The sequence below is a fragment of the Triticum aestivum genome, chromosome 2B (genome assembly GCF_018294505.1).
Source record: "Triticum aestivum cultivar Chinese Spring chromosome 2B, IWGSC CS RefSeq v2.1, whole genome shotgun sequence".
Classification (NCBI taxonomy): domain Eukaryota; kingdom Viridiplantae; phylum Streptophyta; class Magnoliopsida; order Poales; family Poaceae; genus Triticum; species Triticum aestivum.
This window is the reverse complement of record NC_057798.1, coordinates 252,524,394-252,544,680: the sequence shown is the minus strand read 5'-3', so window position 1 is coordinate 252,544,680 and position 20,287 is coordinate 252,524,394. Positions and strand designations below refer to the sequence as shown.

Sequence of the window (20,287 nt, the reverse complement as noted above, 5' to 3'; positions counted from 1 at the left end):
GAGTTCCGTAATGGTCCAGAGGTAAAGAATTATATATGGGAAGTCGAGTTTCGGCCATCGGGAAAGTTTCAGGGGTCACAGGTATTGTACCGGGACCACCAGAAGGGTCCCGGGGGTCCACCAGGTGGGGCCACCCATCCTGGAGGGCCCCATGGGCTGAAGTGGGAGGGGAACCAGCCCCTGGTGGGCTTGTGCCCCCCCCCTGGGCCCACCTCTGCGCCTAGGGTTGGGAACCCTAGGGGAGGGGGCGCCTCCACTTGCCTTGGGGGGCAAGTTTCCCACCTTGGCCGCCACCCCCCCTAGGAGATCCCATCTCCTAGGGCCGGCGCCCCCCTGGGGTCCCTATATAAAGAGCGGGTGGGAGGGAAGCCGCACCCTGACACCTGGCGCTTCCCTTCCCCCTTGCTACACCTCCTCCTCCTGCAAACGCTTGGCGAAGCCCTGCCGGAACCCTGCTGCATCCACCACCACGCCATCGTGCTGCTGGATCTTCATCAACCTCTCCTTCCCCCTTGCTGGATCAAGAAGGAGGAGACATCACGCTGGCCATACATGTGTTGAACGCGGAGGTGCCGTCCGTTCGGCTCTAGGATCTCCGGTGATTTGGATCACGACGAGTACGACTCCCTCAACCCCGTTCTCTTGAACGCTTCCGCTCGCGATCTACAAGGGTATGTAGATGCACTCCCCTCTCTCGTTGCTAGATGAACTCATAGATTGATCTTGGTGAACGTAGGAAATTTTTTATTTTATGCAACGTTCCCCAACAGTGGCATCATGAGCTAGGTCTATTTGTAGTTCTCTATTGCACGAGTAGAACACAAATCTGTTGTGGGCATAGATGTTGTCAACTTTCTTGCCACTACTAGTCTTATTTTGCTTCAGCGGTATTGTGGGATGAAGCGGCCCGGACCGACCTTACACGTACGCTTACGTGAGACAGGTTCCACCGACTGACATGCACTAGTTGCATAAGGTGGCTAGCGGGTGTCTGTCTCTCCCACTTTAGTTGGAGCGGATTCGATGAAAAGGGTCCTTATGAAGGGTAAATAGAAGTTGACAAATCACGTTGTGGTTATTCGTAGGTAAGAAAACGTTCTTGCTAGAACCCTATTGCAGCCACGTAAAAGATGCAACAACAATTAGAGGACGTCTAACTTGTTTTTGCAGCAATTGCTTTGTGATGTGATATGGCCAAAAGTTGTGATGAATGATGAATGATATATTGTGATGTATGAGATCATGTTCTTGTAATAGGAATCACGACTTGCATGTCGATGAGTATGACAACCGGCAGGAGCCATAGGAGTTGTCTTAATTATTGTATGACCTGCGTGTCAATGATTTAACGCCATGTAATTACTTTACTTTATTGCTAAACCGTTAGCCATAGTAGTAGAAGTAATAGTTGGCGAGCAACTTCATGGAGACACGATGATGGAGATCATGATGATGGAGATCATGGTGTCATGCCGGTGACGAAGATGATCATGGAGCCCCAAAGATGGAGATCAAAGGAGCTATATGATATTGGCCATATCATGTCACTACTATTTAATTGCATGTGATGTTTATTATGTTTATGCATCTTGTTTACTTAGAACGACGGTAGTAAATAAGATGATCCCTCATAATAATTTCAAGAAAGTGTTCCCCCTAACTGTGCGTCGTTGCTAAAGTTCATCGTTTCGAAGCACCATGTGATGATCGGCTGTGATAGATTCCTACGTTCACATACAACGGGTGTAAGACAGTTTTACACATGCAAAAACACTTAGGTTAACTTGACGAGCCTAGCATGTACGCACATGGCCTCGGAACACAGAGACCGAAAGGTCGAACATGAGTCGTATGGAAGATACGATCAACATGGAGATGTTCACCGATGATGACTAGTCCGTCTCACGTGATGATTGGACACGGCCTACTCGACTCGGATCATGTAACACTTAGATGACTAGAGAGATATCAAATCTGAGTGGGAGTTCATTAAATAATTTGATTAGATGAACTTAATTATCATGAACTTAGTCTAAAATCTTTGCAAAATATGTCTTGTAGATCAAATGGCCAACGCCCATGTCAACATGAACTTCAATGCGTTCCTAGAGAAAACCAAGCTGAAAGATGATGGTAGCAACTATACGGACTGGGTCCAGAACCTGAGGATCATCCTCATAGCTGCCAAGAAAGCATATGTCCTAGAAGGACCGCTAGGTGAAGCACCCATCCCAGAGAACCAAGACGTTATGAACGCTTGGCAGTCACGTGCTGATGATTACTCCCTCGTTCAGTGCGACATGCTTTACAGCTTAGGACAACATGGGGCATATGAGATGTTCGAGGAGCTGAAAATGGTTTTCCAAGCTCATGCCCGGGTCGAGAGATATGAAGTCTCCGACAAGTTCTATAGTTGTAAGATGGAGGAAAATAGTTCTGTCAGTGAGCACATACTCAAAATGTCTGGGTTGCACAACCGCCTGTTCCAGCTGGACATTAACCTCCCGGACAAGGCGGTCATTGACAGAATCCTTCAGTCGCCCCCACCGAGATACAAGAGCTTTGTGATGAACTACAATATGCAGGGGGTGGTGAAAACTATTCCTGAAGTATTTTCAATGCTGAAGTCAGCAAAGGTAGAAATCAAGAAAGAACATCAAGTGTTGATGGTCAATAAAACCACCAAGTTTAAGAAAGGCAAGGGTAAGAAGAACTTCAAGAAGGATGGCAAGGATGTTGCCGCGCCCGGTCAGCCAGTTGCCAGGAAGAAGTCAAAGAATGGACCCAAGCCTGAGACTGAGTGCTTTTATTGCAAAGGGAAGGGTCACTGGAAGCGGAACTGCCCCAAATACATAGCGGACAAGAAGGCCGGCAACACTAAAGGTATATGTGATATACATGTAATTGATGTGTACCTTACCAGTGCTCGTAGTAGCTCCTGGGTATTTGATACCGGTGTCGTTGCTCATATTTGTAACTCAAAGCAGGAGCTGCGGAATAAGCGGAGACTGGCGAAGGACGAGGTGACGATGCGCGTCGGGAATGGTTCCAAGGTCGATGTGATCGTCGTCGACATGCTACCTCTACATTTACCCACGGTATTAGTTTTAAACCTCAATAATTGTTATTTAGTGCCAAGTTTGAGCATGAACATTGTATCTGGATCTCGTTTAATACGAGATGGCTACTCATTTAAATCCGAGAATAATGGTTGTTCTATTTATATGAGAGATATGTTTTATGGTCATGCCCCGATGGTCAATGGTTTATTTTTAATGAATCTCGAACGTAATGTTACACATATTCATAGTGTGAATACCAAAAGATGTAAAGTTGATAACGATAGTCCCACATACTTGTGGCACTGCCGCCTTGGTCACATTGGTGTCAAGCGCATGAAGGAAGCTCCATGCTGATGGACTTTTAGAGTCTCTCGATTATGAATCATTTGACACATGCGAACCATGCCTCATGGGCAAAATGACCAAGACTCCGTTCTCCGGAACAATGGAGCGAGCAACCAACTTATTGGAAATCATACATACTGATGTGTGTGGTCCAATGAGCGTTGAGGCTCGCGGAGGATATCGTTATGTTCTCACTCTCACTGATGACTTGAGTAGATATGGGTATGTCTACTTGATGAAACACAAGTCTGAGACCTTTGAAAAGTTCAAGGAATTTCAGAATGAGGTAGAGAATCAACGTGACCGAAAGATAAAGTTCTTACGATCAGATCGTGGAGGAGAATATTTAAGTCACGAATTTGGTACGCACTTAAGGAAATGTGGAATCGTTTCACAACTCACGCCGCCTGGAACACCTCAGCGTAACGGTGTGTCCGAACGTCGTAATCGCACTCTATTGGATATGGTGCGATCTATGATGTCTCTTACCGATTTACCGCTATCATTTTGGGGATACGCTCTAGAGACAGCTACATTCACTTTAAATAGGGCTCCGTCTAAATCCGTTGAGACGACACCGTATGAATTATGGTTTGGGAAGAAACCTAAGCTGTCGTTTCTAAAAGTTTGGGGATGCGATGCTTATGTCAAGAAACTTCAACCTGAAAAGCTCGAACCCAAGTCGGAAAAATGCGTCTTCATAGGATACCCTAAGGAAACCATTGGGTATACCTTCTACTTAAGATCCGAAGGGCAAGATCTTTGTTGCCAAGAACGGATCCTTTCTGGAAAAAGAGTTTCTCTCGAAAGGAGTAAGTGGGAGGAAAGTAGAACTCGATGAAGTACTACCTCTTGAACCGGAAAGTAGTGCAGCTCAGGAAAATGTTCCTGTGGTGCCTACACCGACTGGAGAGGAAATTAATGATGATGATCAAGGTACTTCGGATCAAGTTGCTACTGAACTTCGTAGGTCCACAAGGACACGTTCCACACCAGAGTGGTATGGCAACCCTGTCCTGGAAATCATGTTGTTAGACAACGGTGAACCTTCGAACTATGAAGAAGCGATGGCGGGCCCAGATTCCAACAAATGGCTTGAAGCCATGCAATCCGAGATAGAATCCATGTATGAAAACAAAGTATGGACTTTGACAGACTTGCCCGATGATCGGCGAGCAATAGAAAACAAATGGATCTTTAAGAAGAAGACGGACGCGGATGGTAATATTACCATCTATAAAGCTCGACTTGTCGCTAAGGGTTATCGGCAAGTTCAAGGGGTTGACTACGATGAGACTTTCTCTCCCGTAGCGAAGCTGAAGTCCGTCTGAATCATGTTAGCAATTGCCGCATACTATGATTATGAGATATGGCAGATGGACGTCAAAACGGCATTCCTTAACGGCTATCTTAAGGAAGAACTGTATATGATGCAGCCGGAAGGTTTTGTCGATCCTAAGAATGCTAACAAGGTATGCAAGCTCCAGCGATCCATTTATGGGCTGGTGCAAGCATCTCGGAGTTGGAACATTCGCTTTAATGAGATGATCAAAGCGTTTGGGTTTATGCAGACTTATGGAGAAGCCTGCGTTTACAAGAAAGTGAGTGGGAGCTCTGTAGCATTTCTCATATTATATGTAGATGACATACTTTTGATGGGAAATGATATAGAACTTTTGGACAGCATTAAGGCCTACTTGAATAAGTGTTTTTCAATGAAGGACCTTGGAGAAGCTGCTTATATATTAGGCATCAAGATCTATAGGGATAGATCGAGACGCCTCATAGGTCTTTCACAAAGCACATACCTTGATAAGATATTGAAGAAGTTCAATATGGATCAGTCCAAGAAAGGGTTCTTGCCTGTGTTGCAAGGTGTGAGATTGAGCTCGGCTCAATGCCCGACCACGGCAGAAGATAAAGAAGAGATGAGTGTCATCCCCTATGCCTCAGCCATAGGATCTATTATGTATGCCATGCTGTGTACCAGACCTGATGTAAACCTTGCCGTAAGTTTGGTAGGAAGGTACCAAAGTAATCCCGGCAAGGAACACTGGACAGCGGTCAAGAATATCCTGAAGTACCTGAAAAGGACAAAGGACATGTTTCTCGTTTATGGAGGTGACGAAGAGCTCGTCGTAAAGGGTTACGTCGATGCTAGCTTCGACACAGATCTGGATGACTCTAAGTCACAAACCGGATACGTGTATATGTTGAATCGTGGAGCAGTAAGCTGGTGCAGTTGCAAGCAGAGCGTCGTGGCGGGATCTACATGTGAAGCGGAGTACATGGCAGCCTCGGAGGCAGCGCATGAAGCAATATGGATGAAGGAGTTCATCACCGACCTAGGAGTCATACCCAATGCGTCGGGGCCGATCACTCTCTTCTGTGACAACACTGGAGCTATTGCCCTTGCCAAGGAGCCCAGGTTTCACAAGAAGACCAGGCACATCAAGCGTCGTTTCAACTCCATCCGTGAAAATGTTCAAGATGGAGACATAGATATTTGCAAAGTACATACGGATCTGAATGTCGCAGATCCGTTGACTAAACCTCTTCCGCGAGCAAAACATGATCAACACCAGAACTCTATGGGTGTTCGATTCATCACAATGTAACTAGATTATTGACTCTAGTGCAAGTGGGAGACTGTTGGAAATATGCCCTAGAGGCAATAATAAAAGGATTATTATTATATTTCCTTGTTCATGATAATTGTCTTTTATTCATGCTATAATTGTATTATTCGGAAATCGTAATACACGTGTGAATACATAGACCACAATATGTCCCTAGTGAGCCTCTAGTTGACTAGCTCGTTGATCAACAGATAGTCATGGTTTCCTGACTATGGACATTAGATGTCATTGATAACGGGATCACATCATTAGGAGAATGATGTGATGGACAAGACCCAATCCTAAGCATAGCACAAGATCGTGTAGTTCGTTTGCTAGAGCTTTTCCAATGTCAAGTATCTTTTCCTTAGACCATGAGATCGTGTAACTCCTGGATACCGTAGGAGTGCTTTGGGTGTATCAAACGTCACAACGTAACTGGGTGACTATAAAGGTATACTGCGGGCATCTCCGAAAGTGTCTGTTGGGTTGACACGGATCGAGACTCGGATTTGTCACTCCGTATGACGGAGAGGTATCTCTGGGCCCACTCGGTAATGCATCATCATAATGAGCTCAAAGTGACCAAGTGTCTGGTCACGGGATCATGCATTACGGTACGAGTAAAGTGACTTGCCTGTAACGAGATTGAACGAGGTATTGGGATACGGACGATCGAATCTCGGGCAAGTAACATACCGATTGACAAAGGGAATTGTATACGGGGTTGCTTGAATCCTCGACATCGTGGTTCATCCGATGAGATCATCGAGGAGCATGTGGGAGCCAACATGGGTATCCAGATCCCACTGTTGGTTATTGACTGGAGAGCCGTCTCGGTCATGTCTACGTGTCTCCCGAACCCGTAGGGTCTACACACTTAAGGTTCGGTGACGCTAGGGTTGTAGAGATATGAGTATGCAGCAAACTGAAAGTTGTTTGGAGTCCCGGATGAGATGCCGGATGTCACGAGGAGTTCCGGAATGGTCTGGAGGTCAAGAATTATATATGGGAAGTCAAGTTTCGGCCATCGGGAAAGTTTCGGGGGTCACCGGTATTGTACCGGGACCACCGGAAGGGTCCCAGGGGTCCACCGGGTGGGGCCACCCATCCCGGAGGGCCCCATGGGCTGAAGTGGGAGGGGAAACAGCCCCTGGTGGGCTGGTGCGCCCCCCCCCCTGGGCCCCCCTGTGCGCCTAGGGTTGGGAACCCTAGGGGAGGGGGCGCCTCCACTTGCCTTGGGGGGCAAGTTTCCCCCCTTGGCCGCCACCCCCCTAGGAGATCCCATCTCCTAGGGCTGGTGCCCCCCTGGGGTCCCTATATAAAGAGGTGGGGTGGGAGGGCAGCCGCACCCTGACACCTGGCGCCTCCCTTCCCCCTTGCTACACCTCCTCCTCCCGCAAACGCTTGGCGAAGCCCTGCCGGAACCCTGCTGCATCCACCACCACGCCGTCGTGCTGCTGGATCTTCATCAACATCTCCTTCCCCCTTGCTGGATCAAGAATGAGGAGACGTCACGCTGACCGTACATGTGTTGAACGCGGAGGTGCCGTCCGTTCGGCGCTAGGATCTCCGGTGATTTCGATCACGACGAGTACGACTCCCTCAACCCCGTTCTCTTGAACGCTTCCGCTTGCGATCTACAAGGGTATGTAGATGCACTCCCCTCTCTCGTTGCTAGATGAACTCATAGATTGATCTTGGTGAACATAGGAATTTTTTTATTTTATGCAACGTTCCCCAACATAAATTCCATTTAAATTCAATAGTCTTCATCATAAAAGAGCCAGCACAAGAAGTATCGAGCATGGTGCGATTGTTATCAAAAAGCCGAGCATACAAACTTTGCATAATTACTTCTCTTGAGAGCTCATGATTGGAACATTGATTTAAGCCTCCCCCAAGCTTGAGCGATGCTTTGTCCTTCGCGAGGCCAAAAATTATATATATAATTGCAATCATGATGAACAAGATGCATAGGGTAATACTTTTGATGAAATTCCAATTTCAATCTTTTATAGTTCCATGATCTCATATCATCACATAGCCTGTACCATGTCAATGCGTCTCCCTTCAAAGATAAAGGGAAAGCCTTCTTCTTAACAACATCATTGGTTATACCTGCAAGCTTAAATAGTCCACAAACTTCATCCACATAGCATAGATGTTCATCAGGATGCTTTGTTCCATCTCCTGTAAAAGTGTTAGCTAGTAGTTTTTCCATCATACCCGAGGGAATCTCAAAAGGAGTTTCATTATCAATAGGTTCGGTAGGTTGAGTAGGTTGAGGAGCAACTCTTTGCTCTACTGGACGGGGTGAAGATACCCCGAACAAGCCCCTCAGAGAATTACTTTCCATAGTAACAAGTGACAGAAAATTTCAGCACACTAAATAAATTTTTCCTTACCAAATTCCACCTACCAAAGGCGCTTCACTCCCCGGCAACGGGGCCAGAAAAGAGTCTTGATGACCCAAAAGTATAGGGGATCGATCATAGTCCTTTCGATAAGTAAGAGTGTCGAACCCAATGAGGAGCAGAAGGAAATGATAAGCGGTTTTCAGCAAGGTATTCTCTGCAAGTACTGAAATAAGTGGTAACAGATAGTTTTGTGATAAGATAAATTGTAACGAGCAACAAGTAACAAAAGTAAATAAAGTGCAGCAAGGTGGCACAATCCTTTTTGTAGCAAAGGACAAGCCTGGACAAACTCTTATAATAGGAAAAGCGCTCCCGAGGACACATGGGAATATCATCAAGCTAGTTTTCATCGCGCTCATATGATTCGCGTTCGGTACTTTGATAATTTGATATGTGGGTGGACCGGTGCTTGGGTACTGTTCTTACTTGAACAAGCATCCCACTTATGATTAACCTCTATTGCAAGCATCCGCAACTACAACAAAAGTATTAAGGTAAACCTAACCATAGCATGAAACATATGGATCCAAATCAGCCCCTTATGAAGCAACGCATAAACTAGGGTTTAAGCTTCTGTCACTCTAGCAACCCATCATCTACTTATTACTTCCCAATGCCTTCCTCTAGGCCCAAATAATGGTGAAGTGTTATGTAGTCGACGTTCACATAACACCATTAGAGGCTAGACAACATACATCTTATCAAAATATCGAACGAATACCAAATTCACATGACTACTAATAGCAAGACTTCTCCCTTGTCCTCAGAAATAAACGTAACTACTCACAAAGCATATTCATGTTCATAATCAGAGGGGTAATAATATGCATAAAGGATCTGAACATATGATCTTCCACCAAATAAACCAACTAGCATCAACTACAAGGAGTAATCAACACTACTAGCAACCTACTAGCACAAATCCCGGACTTGGAGACAAGAATTGGATACAAGAGATGAACTAGGGTTTGGAGATGAGATGATGCTGGTGAAGATGTTGATGGAGATTGCCCTCTCCCGATGAGAGGAGCGTTGGTGATGACGATGGTGATGATTTCCCCCTCCCGGGGGGAAGTGTCCCCGGCAGAACAGCTCCGCCGGAGCCCTAGATTGGTTTCACCAAGGTTCCGCCTCGTGGCGGCGGAGTCTAGTCCCGAAAGGTTGCCTTCTATTTTTTTTCTCATCGAAAGACTTCATATAGGAGAAGATGGGCGTCGGAGAGCCACCAGGGGGCCCACGAGGTAGGGGGGCGCGCCCCCCACCCACGTGAGCAGGGTGTGGGCCCCCTGGCCTTCATCTTTGGCGATGATTTTTCTTTATTTATTTTAAGATATTCCGTGGAGTTTCAGGACTTTTGGAGTTGCGCAGAATAGGTCTCCAGTATTTACTCCTTTTCCAGCCAAGAATTCCAGCTGCCGGCATTCTCCCTCTTCATGTAAACCTTGTAAAATAAGAGAGAATAGCCATAAGTATTGTGACATAATGTGAAATAACATCCCATAATGCAATAAATATCGATATAAAAGCATGATGCAAAATGGACGTATCAACCACCATATTTGAGATGGATGGTTTCCAACAATTGCCTCCAAAAAGTCATTTCTAGGAAAATAAATTGCCTTTAGAATTCTTGCACTCAATGCATCAGGGTTCTAAAAGATTCTCCAATCTTGTCTCGCCAACAAGGCCAGGTTAAAAACTTCAAAATATATGAATCCTAATCGTCCCATATACGTAGGCATGCATATCATGTCCCAAGATACCCAATATGGTTTTTTGTTACCCGGATTGCTACCCCACCAAAAGGCCTTAATCATCGATGTTAGATGATCTCATAGACCCCGTGGTAATTTGAAGCAAGACATAGGAAATATCGGGACCGCCTGTGCGATGGATTTAACCAATACCTCTTTCCTACCGGCGACATTATTTTTGCCATCCAACCATGCATCTTGCTCCATAGTCTGTCCATCGGATATTTAAATGCTCCATTTTTTATATACCCACATCCACAGGTATCCCAAGATACTTCTCACTAATCTGCTCATATAGGCACATTTAAAATATTTTTTATTTCATCTCTCATCGTTTCAGGACAACCCTTACTAAAAAATATCGAGTATTTTTCTTTATTAATCCGTTGCCCAGAAGCTCTTGCATATATTTCCAGCACACTTAATACTTCTTCCGCACAATATTTGTTTGCTTGAAAAACAACATGTTGTCATCTGCAAACAAAAAATGGTTCACCGTTGAGGCCTGCTACTTGTGAGTTGCGTTGGGATTTCCTCGAAGAGGAGAGGATGATGCGGTACAGTAGAGATAAGTATTTCCCTCAGTTAAGAACCAAGGTTATCAGTCCAGTAGCCAGTAGGAGAACCATGCAACGTCTCGTGAACATCACCTACACACAAAATAACAAAATACTTGCACCCTACGCAAACAAGGGGTTGTAATCCCTTGGAGATTGCTACTTCTTGAGCTTGCATTGGTTTTTTCCTTGAAGATGAAAGGGTGATGCAGCAAAGTAGATATAAGTATTTCCCTCAGTTAAGAACCAAGGTATCAATCCAGTAGGAGGAACGCACAAGTCTCCAATAGTTGTACATGCACAAGCAAACAAATACTTGCTCCCAACAAGATAAAGGGGTTGTCAATCCCTGCACAGTTACTTGCAAGGATCAGATCTGATAGTGATAGATGTAAAAGATAAATAAAATTGCAAAATAAAATAAATTGCAGCAAGGTATTTTTGGCTTTTTGATTTTGTAGATCTGAAAATAATATGATAAAAGATAGACCCGGGGGGCATAATTTTCACTAGAGGCTTCTCTCTTGAAAGAAAACATACGGTGGGCAACAAATTACTGTTGAGCAATTGATAGAAAAGCACATACGATATCCAAGGCAATGATCATGTATATAGGCATAACATCCGAGACAAGTAGACCGACTCCTGCCTGCATCTACTACTATTGCTCCACACATCAACCGCTATCCAGCATGGATCTAGTGTATTAAGTTAACAAGAATGGAGTAACACTTTAAGCAAGATGACATGATGTAGAGGAATAGATCCAATCAATATGAACAAACCCCATCTTTCTATCCTTAATGGCAACAATAGAAATACATGTCATGCCTCCTTCTGTCACTGGGATTGAGCACCGCAAGATTGAACCCATTACAAAGCACATCTCCCATTGCAAGAAAAATCTTTCTAGTTGGCCAAACCAAATCAATAGATCGGAGAGAAATACAACACTATATAAATCATGCATAAAAGAGTTCAGACAAGACTCACATAATATTCACAATTCATTGGATCTCAACAAACACACCACAAAAGAAGATTACATCGAATAGATCTCCAAGAACATGGAGAACATTGTATTGTAGATCAAAAGGAGAGAATAAGCCATCTAGCTACTACCTATGGACCGTAGGTCTGTGGTAAACTACACACACATCATCGGAAGGGCAGCAAGGTTGATGTAGAAGCCCTCCGTGATTGAATCCCCCTCCGGCGGAGTATCGGAAAAGGTCCCCAGATGGGATCTCCCAAAAACACAGAAACTTGCGGCGGCAGAAAAGTATTTTTGGTTTGCCCTCTGGTCTATGGGGAATATTTGGGTATTTATAGAAGAAAAATTAGGATTGTAAGTGCCATGGGGGCCCACAAGCTTGCCCCCCCAGGGCGCGCCCCCTGAGCTTGCGGCCACCTCTTGGATCTTCTGGCCTCCCCCGAAGCTTCAAGGGTGTCTTGTGGTCCAAGAAAAAACATCAAAAAGTTTTGTTTCATTTGGACTCCGTTTGCGTTATTCTGTTTGTTAGGTTAATAAAAAAACAAGGAAAAAACAACAACTGGCACTGGGCATTAGATTAATAGGTTAGTCCCAAAAATGATGTAAAATAGCATAATAATGCATATAAAACATCCAAGATTGATAATATAATAGCATGGAACAATCAAAAATTATATAGGAATTACGACTGTGATAAGTAGACCGTTAATCCAACTACACCTACTACTATTACTCCGCCCCAAGACTGCTATCCAGCATGCATCTCAAAGTATTGTGTTCATAACAAAAAAAATAACACAATAAGAAAGATGATATAATGTAGACATGAAGAGATCAATCAATATGACCAAACCCCCATTGTTTTATCCTTAATGGCAATAACTCAATACATGCCTTTGTCCTTTTTGTCACTGGACATAATCACCGCAAGGTTGAAAGACTACAGAGCACCTCTCCAGCTCAAGATAAATCAATCATACATGGCCAAAGTAGAGAGATAGATTGGAGAAAGCTACAGAATAACACATCAAAGAAACTTCAAAAGATTCATATAAAGTCAATGAACAATATGATCATAAATCCACAATCCATCTGATCCCAACAAACACGCCACAAGAATTACATCGAATAGATCTTCGAAGCGATCATTGTATTGAAGATTGAGAGAGCAAGCAAGCGAGAGAGATCTAGCTACTACTATGGACCTGTAGGTCCTGAAATCACACATCATCATGAAGGCAGGAAGGTTGATGAAGATGGCCTCCTCAATGATTCCCCCCTCCGGCAGAGTGCCAGAACAAGGCTCCAGATGGGACCACGTCAGAACCGCAGCTTGCGATGGCGATAAACTTGTGTCGGCTCTCACTCCTAGGGTTTCTAAATATATGGGTATTTATAGGCAATTATTAGGGCAAACGGGGATACGAGAGGCCCATAAGCCAGGGTGGCACGCCCTACCCTCCAAGGCGTGCCTTGCCTTGTTGGGCCCTTGTGGGTCTTCTTGCCTCCTCTCGAAGCTTCTAGGGTCTCTTATGTTTTAGAAAAAATCATCAAAAAGTATCGTCATGTTTGGAATTCTCTAGGTATCAATTTTCTGAAAACCAAAAATTTGCCAAAAAACAGGAACTGACGTTAGGCACTAAATTAATAGGTTGTCCAAAATAATAATATAAAATGACATATAAAGCATACAAAAGTGATAATATAATAGCATTTAACAATCAAAAATTGTAAATACGCTTGAGACGTATCACCATGTCGTCACTATGAAGATGACTCATTATAGTCATTTGTTGCATGAGTGTTGGGTAAGACTGCCTTCCTCCTTGTGCTAGTTCAAAAATTAGTTCAAAATTTTGCTTTCCATGTTGAGCTTGATCTAATTCTTGTTAGATACAAAACACAATAAGAAAAGCTAATTGATTTTTTTTCCATATTCTTATGTGATACTATTAAGTGGTGTTATGTGTCTAAGTGTACCTCTCTCCTGACCTCATTTTCTCTTGCTTTGTAATCTTGACCTTCTTGCTCCCCATTCTTCTGTGCAAGAAATGCGTCCCACTAATGCAGTTTTTCATCAATATATAAACTTGAAATTTATATATATTGCACATTCAGAGAACTTATTCACTTAATAATAATGATACTAACCTTAATTCCTTGATCGATTGCATTTTTTGGACGATGCATTCGTTTGTATCCTTTCTCTTAATTTTTAGACATATCACCATGTCGTCAATGCTAAATTATGCTACTTTTGGTCTTTTTCTGGAATGAAAAATTGACGTGCTTCTAGGCCAAGTGTTTGCTTACCTTGTTATCTATTGGTCTTTCTACATATTGAACTTGATCTTGTGGTTAACCAATGTGTGCGGTTTTGGTTATCTAAACAAGCAATTTTAGTTAAATAATTAGATAAAATGCTATGATCAGCAGTGATTTTAAATAGATTTTGGAGATGATACCATGCCTTCATTTTAGCAGTGATATGAGGCTCCCTTACAACAATTACCTTTAGTTAATCTCTCATTCCTTGATGTCGTTCTACTGCTTGATTGTACCTTGCATGTGCAAAATCTGAAACCCGCATGCGCAGCAATAACAACATTAAATTTATACTGAGAAGATATTAAGCAATGCAAATAAAAATATTAAGTATTGTTTTGTCTATGATAAGAGGAAAAATATTGTAAAATGACGTTTCTAAAGAGTTTACATGATTATGTGTTTTCCAAATGTTTTCATTGGTGATTCGCATACTTTTGCTTCCTCTTGCGGGTGTGCTAGCTTGAAGTGTCTATGAGCAATTTGTACTTCAAACTTGTGTAAATTCAGGTTCTATTCGTGTAAACACCAGGAGTAGCATCATATAATAGTTTATGTGTTTTGAAATTATGCAGCTATAACAACTTGCAACTATTTCAGTCTTATATGTACAAAATTGTCGATAACTGTGGGTATCCAAATAGCGTCAAATTTGTATCCGCCCACAAGTGTTGCCAATATTTTTGGTCATTGGTTGGATGGTATTACAAATAGGTTCAAAACGCTAATAAGGGTAGGAGCGTATGCTTTAATTTGGTCGTATTTTTGGTCATTGGTTGGATGGTATTACAAATAGGTTCAAAACGCTAATAAGGGTAGGAGCGTATGCTTTAATTTGGTCGTTTTGGCTATGTACAAATGATTTGGTTTTTAATGACAAAAATGTTTCTCCTCTACAGGTTATTTTCCGGTGTACGCACTCGCTACGTATGTGGTCTATGCTACAACGGCCGGAGTACCAACCGCTGTTCATGGTGGTGTGTACGCGATTGGAGCAGGTGGCTACGGAGGTTTTTTTCCCAACATGGGTGGCAGCATAACCTACGGATCGATCCACCACCTTCTTCGACATAGGCATAGTGTCGGTCTAAAGGACTCTACTGTTGTCGATTTGTCGATTTTTATTTCATGAATTTTGTCAGACTTCTGGATTTGGCTGGGTGCACCTTAGTTATGCAGAGGCCGGGTGTTACTCATAATGCGTTGTATCCGCTTGATGCTACATTTTGAGATAATAAAGTCGCCCTTTATCGAAAACTGTGGGTATTCAGTATCTTGTCTTTTTTTCTGAATTTAGGCAGGGTAACTGGTTACCCTCAAATTCATTCTATTCTAGATAAGCTTATGTCCGTTTTAATTTCAGTTTATGATTTTGTTTTTAGGTAGGACTAGTTAAACGCCCGTGCGTTGTCACGGGACAACATAACAATGTTACTTTGGTTCTATTTGTCCCGGCAGCTGACCACTCACTATGACATGATAAGCTAGCTCTTACTATGCTTTTCATTCATTGTTTTTATGGATTGGTAACACTCATATGTAGGTGCGGATTTCTCAACTATTTGGATTTCGGACTACCATACTATTCAAAGAAATGGTTTGTGTGATTTTCTCAAGCTGAACTTATTGACATTGTCTTGTCAAAGCTTGTCAAAGCAAGCGTATCAAAACATACTGGTTATGGAAGGTGAAAACAAAAGATGCTCGAACTCTTACCAAAATCTGTAGAAACTGAAGAATTCCATCAGTACATGCTTTCCTATGAAATGGAATTTGAACCACAATAAGACATGTGAAAAATAATCTGAGTGCATATTGGATGCCACATCATTTATTTACAAAATCATATAGTGAAGTTTCAGGACCAAGTGTTGAACCAATTGGTCTTTCTATCAAAAAATTTAAAATTCGTTCACAAACTCCGATGTATTTCTCCCACTTCGCTCCATTCTTGGAGAACATCATGTCCGTTTCTCCGCATGTAAGTCCCACCCAAAATACAAATTGGTAAAGTTTGATGATGGTCTCCATCTTCTATTTTTTTTTTTTTGAGGAAAAAATGGTCTTCATCTTCCTTCACTACTTCTCTGTTCGGTCTTCATATGTGCATCTGGCTCGCAATATCTTCTTTCTTATGTGTGCATTTATTCCAACTGCAAAGAATTGTTGCAGAGTTCTCGTTGTTTGCTATGAGAAATGGCACACATGAAGGGCAAACATCAATATAGGTAATCAAGGGCTTGTGACAATCGCTATAACCCTGCAACCCACACTAAGTAATTTGAACAAATGTGCAATCAGATTTGCCTCATGCTTCACATCAACCAATGCCCCAGTGAGGGTGAAGGGTTTAGGGGAAAAATGGAATGTAAACATAAGTATATCGACCATGCTACGAGATTTCAAGACAAAGTTATAAACAGGCTTATTAACAAAAGGTTTTAAACATGTTAGAGAGGCAGCCTGATTCTTACATGCCAATTTTTCCCAGAGGACGCAGAAGTTAGAGGGGAACAGAGAGTGCAAAGGTTGGGCTGGGCTGATCGACCGACCCTTAATTTGGGCCAGTTCTTCTCTTCTTTTTTGTCTGGTAGATATGAAATGAGTGATGGATTAGATTTCGACTGAGCTAAATTTAGAATTCAGTCGACTGGCACCTAGCCAGTCCCAAAAGAATCAGCTCCGCCTTTCTTCCTGGCCTCTAAACTTGAGCCTGTCCACATGTTGAATCACTTCACTGCACACTGCCAAAACCAAAGAGACAAATAACATATACCAGCCTCTCTACAGACCCAACATTCGCCGCGCCACGAGATAACGAAACAGGAAATGCTACAGACAAATGGAGCAGAACGAAGAGGACGTCAACGAAAACCACATGCGCACACGCGCAGAACCACAGCTCACGCAGACCACACCTTGGTGGATACCGGCAGGCAGGCTCCTCCCATGGCTGCGCATCACCAAAAAGGAACGAATTCGTGTGTCACGCGGATTCCATGGCAACGGGGAATGACCACTTTACATACATATACAGCGACGCCAAAACCACAAAACAATTGGTCGCAACAGAAACAAGTACGGGAAGCTCAGATAAAGAAAATCAAGAACCGTATGCACACCATGCTCGCGACCACGCCGTCGTCGTCAGGGGTCAAGTTACAGCCATGGGGGAGTTGCCGGAGAAGGGCCGCATCACCTGCTCTTCTTCCAGCGACGGCCACCGGAAGGATCGTCGTCGACTCCGGGAGGACGCCTCCCTCCCCTCTTCCTCTACGAGCTGTCGCCTCCGAGAGTGCGCAGACCTCTCGTGCACCACAGCCACAGGTACATTCATATGCATAGTAGCACAAAAAATGTTTCTTCCGCCACGTGAACTGAATTTCTTGTATCGTTGGCGATTACCCGCCGCAGCCTCCGCCGTTGGATGCCGACGAGGAGAAGATGCTGGCCAACTACGTCCCGGTGTTCGTCATGCTCCCCGTAAGGCCGTAAGAACCGAAGCAGGGAATTCATGTTGTTTTGCAAGGTTTGGTGGCATTGCACCTCACACGATCGATCGACACCGTAACAGCTAGACGCGATCACCGCCGAGAACAAGGTGAAGGACGCGGAGGGGCTGAGGGCGCAGCTGCGGCGGCTGAGGGAGGCGGGTGTCGACGGCGTCATGGCGGACGTGTGGTGGGGCATCGTGGAGGGCGCCGGGCCTGGGCGGTACGAGTGGCGCGCGTACAGGGAGCTCTTCCGGCTGGCGCAGGAGGAAGGCCTGAAGCTGCAGGTCATCATGTCGTTCCACGCGTGCGGCGGCAACGTCGGCGACGCCGTGAACATCCCGATACCGGCGTGGGTGCGCGACGTCGGCGAGGCGGACCCGGACGTGTACTACTCTAGCCCCGGCGGGGCCAGGAACCAGGAGTACCTCACCATCGGCGTGGACGATCGGCCCTTGTTTCACGGCAGAACCGCCATCCAGGTACCGTACGGCCGCACGACCCTCGCTGTATCAGGCACAAGTTAATCATTTTGTGAGCCGCTGCAATTCCAGCTCTACGCGGATTTCATGGAGAGCTTCAGAGAGAACATGGCGGACTTGTTGGAGTGTGGCCTGATCGTGGACATCGAGGTTGGGCTTGGCCCTGCCGGCGAGCTGAGGTACCCATCCTACCCGGAGAGCCAGGGGTGGGCTTTCCCCGGCATCGGGCAGTTCCAAGTACGCTGAATCACAAGAAATATTTTTGCAGTTTTACAAGAAATACCGTGGTTTCCAATAATGCTGTTGTTTTAAATACTTTGGTGTGTTTGGCATGAACAGATACGGCAGTTTTAGAAACTGTAGTTTTCTTGAAACCATGGTTTTTTTGCTGTTTTGGAAAAAGAGGTTGGCACCTCTTTTTTCATAAACAGAGAAATGTGTGCATTACTTGGCTCTCCCCTGCAATTTTGCCTGGTAAAACTACCGTAAAACAGCACCAGCCAAACATATCCATAGTTTCCGAAAACTGAAAAAAATGCAGTTTTTAGAAACTGTAGTATTTGTTGTCCACGCATTGCAATACCAAGGTTTTGGAATACTACAGTATTTTAAAAACTATGTTGCCAAACTAGGCGGTACTCCTAAAAAAAGATTCAGAACAACTAGTACTCTGTCGCAGTTGGTTCAAGTTGTTAAAACAGCGTTCCTGCAGTGCTACGACAAGTACCTAGAGGAGGATTTCAGAGCGGCAGCAACGGATGCCGGACACCCGGAGTGGGAGCTCCCCGACGACGCCGGGGAATACAACGACGCCCCTGACGACACGCGCTTCTTCACGGCCGACGGCGCCGGCGCGACGTACCTCACCGAGAAGGGGAGGTTCTTCCTGACATGGTACTCCAGCAAGCTGATCGAGCACGGCGACAGGATACTGGACGAAGCCAACAGGGTCTTCCTGGGCTGCACTGTCAAGCTCGCCGCAAAGGTACGTCTCGCACTGACTGCTGCAGGCTGCAGCGAAGAAAATGCTGAGCTCAATTGGTGATTGGTGAAGAAAACGACGAGGCGAATTTCGCAGGTGTCGGGGATACACTGGTGGTACAGGCACCCGAGCCACGCCGCGGAGCTCACTGCCGGGTACTACAACCTCGACGGCCGGGACGGCTACCGGCCGATCGCGCGCATGCTGGCGCGGCACGACGGCGCCGTCCTCAACTTCACCTGCGCGGAGATGCGGAACTCGGAGCAAGCCGAGGAGGCCATGAGCGCCCCGGAGGAGCTTGTCCAGCAGGTGCTGAGCGCCGGGTGGAGAGAGGGGATCGAGGTGGCGTGCGAGAACGCGCTGCCCAGGTACGACCGGCGGGCGTACAACCAGATGCTGAAGAACGCGCGGCCCAACGGCGTCGACCTCGGCGGCGTCCCGGCGCGCCGGGTCGCCGCGGTGACGTACCTCAGGCTCACGGACGAACTCCTGGCCGGGAACAAGTACCGGGCCTTCAGAACATTCGTCAGGAAAATGCACGCCGATCAGGTAAGCCCAGTTTTAGCGTCTTGGCCTGTGAGCCTGTGTGTGACGTTCGCTCTTGTTTCAGGATTACTGTGCCGATCCGGCCCAGTACCATCGGCCCCTGAAGCCTTTGGAGCGGTCGAGGCCGGCGGTACCCATGGACCGGCTGCTGGACGTGACGACGCCGGAGGCGCCGTACCCGTTCGATCCCGAGACGGACATGAGCGTCGGCGGCGATCTCGCGGAGCTCATCGACAGGGTGTTCGACAAGATCGAATGGATATTCTGTTGAAAATGCCGCTCTTTCCCCCGAAAAAAAAAAGATAATGCCGCTCTTTGTAACCACCCCGGCAAATCGGGTGGGTCGATACACGCTCGCTTGCCGTAACTAGTAGGCCAATGATCGTAGTAGCGGACGTCTCTCACTCTCAGCAATATGTCCACGAAAAAGAATAATTCATTCGTGGGATACCAATACAAGAAGCACGCATTGTTTATTGGACGATTTATGTGGTGTCGGGAACAAACAACGGAAGAACACAGATGCAACGGTTACGGACTCGCGGGACTGATCAGAACAGCAACAAAATGCGATTCTTTACGCCAAGACTCGATGTACGACGCACCTCAGCTGCATGTGCGTGCGTATGTGCTGCGTGCATTCAGTGCATGCCCCTCGATCAGATCAAATCAGTCGATCGTAAAGTCTGACAACTAGACTGGTCCCACGCA

At 45.3% G+C, this 20,287-nt stretch overlaps 1 protein-coding gene across 2 annotated transcripts; it reads left to right on the top strand.

The window, feature by feature from the left end:
- The first annotated feature begins 16,991 nt into the window (after positions 1 to 16,991).
- On the top strand, positions 16,992 to 20,060 carry LOC123044617 (beta-amylase). 2 transcript variants are annotated; one of them, XM_044467413.1, is made up of 7 exons: positions 16,992 to 17,402; positions 17,490 to 17,558; positions 17,650 to 18,048; positions 18,121 to 18,285; positions 18,761 to 19,033; positions 19,127 to 19,579; positions 19,641 to 20,060. In XM_044467413.1, exons 1-7 carry the CDS (start codon positions 17,025 to 17,027, stop codon positions 19,845 to 19,847), a joined length of 1,944 nt encoding a protein of 647 aa, XP_044323348.1. In that variant the 5' UTR covers positions 16,992 to 17,024; the 3' UTR covers positions 19,848 to 20,060. The 2 variants fall into 2 exon arrangements, with proteins under 2 accessions (XP_044323348.1, XP_044323349.1); XM_044467414.1 differs by having other exon boundaries at positions 17,280 to 17,402; positions 17,490 to 17,566.
- The last annotated feature ends 227 nt before the right edge of the window (positions 20,061 to 20,287 follow it).

Excerpts from the sequence above, each read along its gene's own strand:
- LOC123044617 (XM_044467413.1), top strand. The coding sequence starts at position 17,025 with ATGGCTGCGCATCACCAAAAAGGAACGAATTCGTGTGTCACGCGGATT. Across the intron at positions 17,403-17,489 it reads CTCGTGCACCACAGCCACAG|CCTCCGCCGTTGGATGCCGA; the intron begins GTACATTCATAT and ends TACCCGCCGCAG. Across the intron at positions 18,049-18,120 it reads ACGGCAGAACCGCCATCCAG|CTCTACGCGGATTTCATGGA; the intron begins GTACCGTACGGC and ends CTGCAATTCCAG.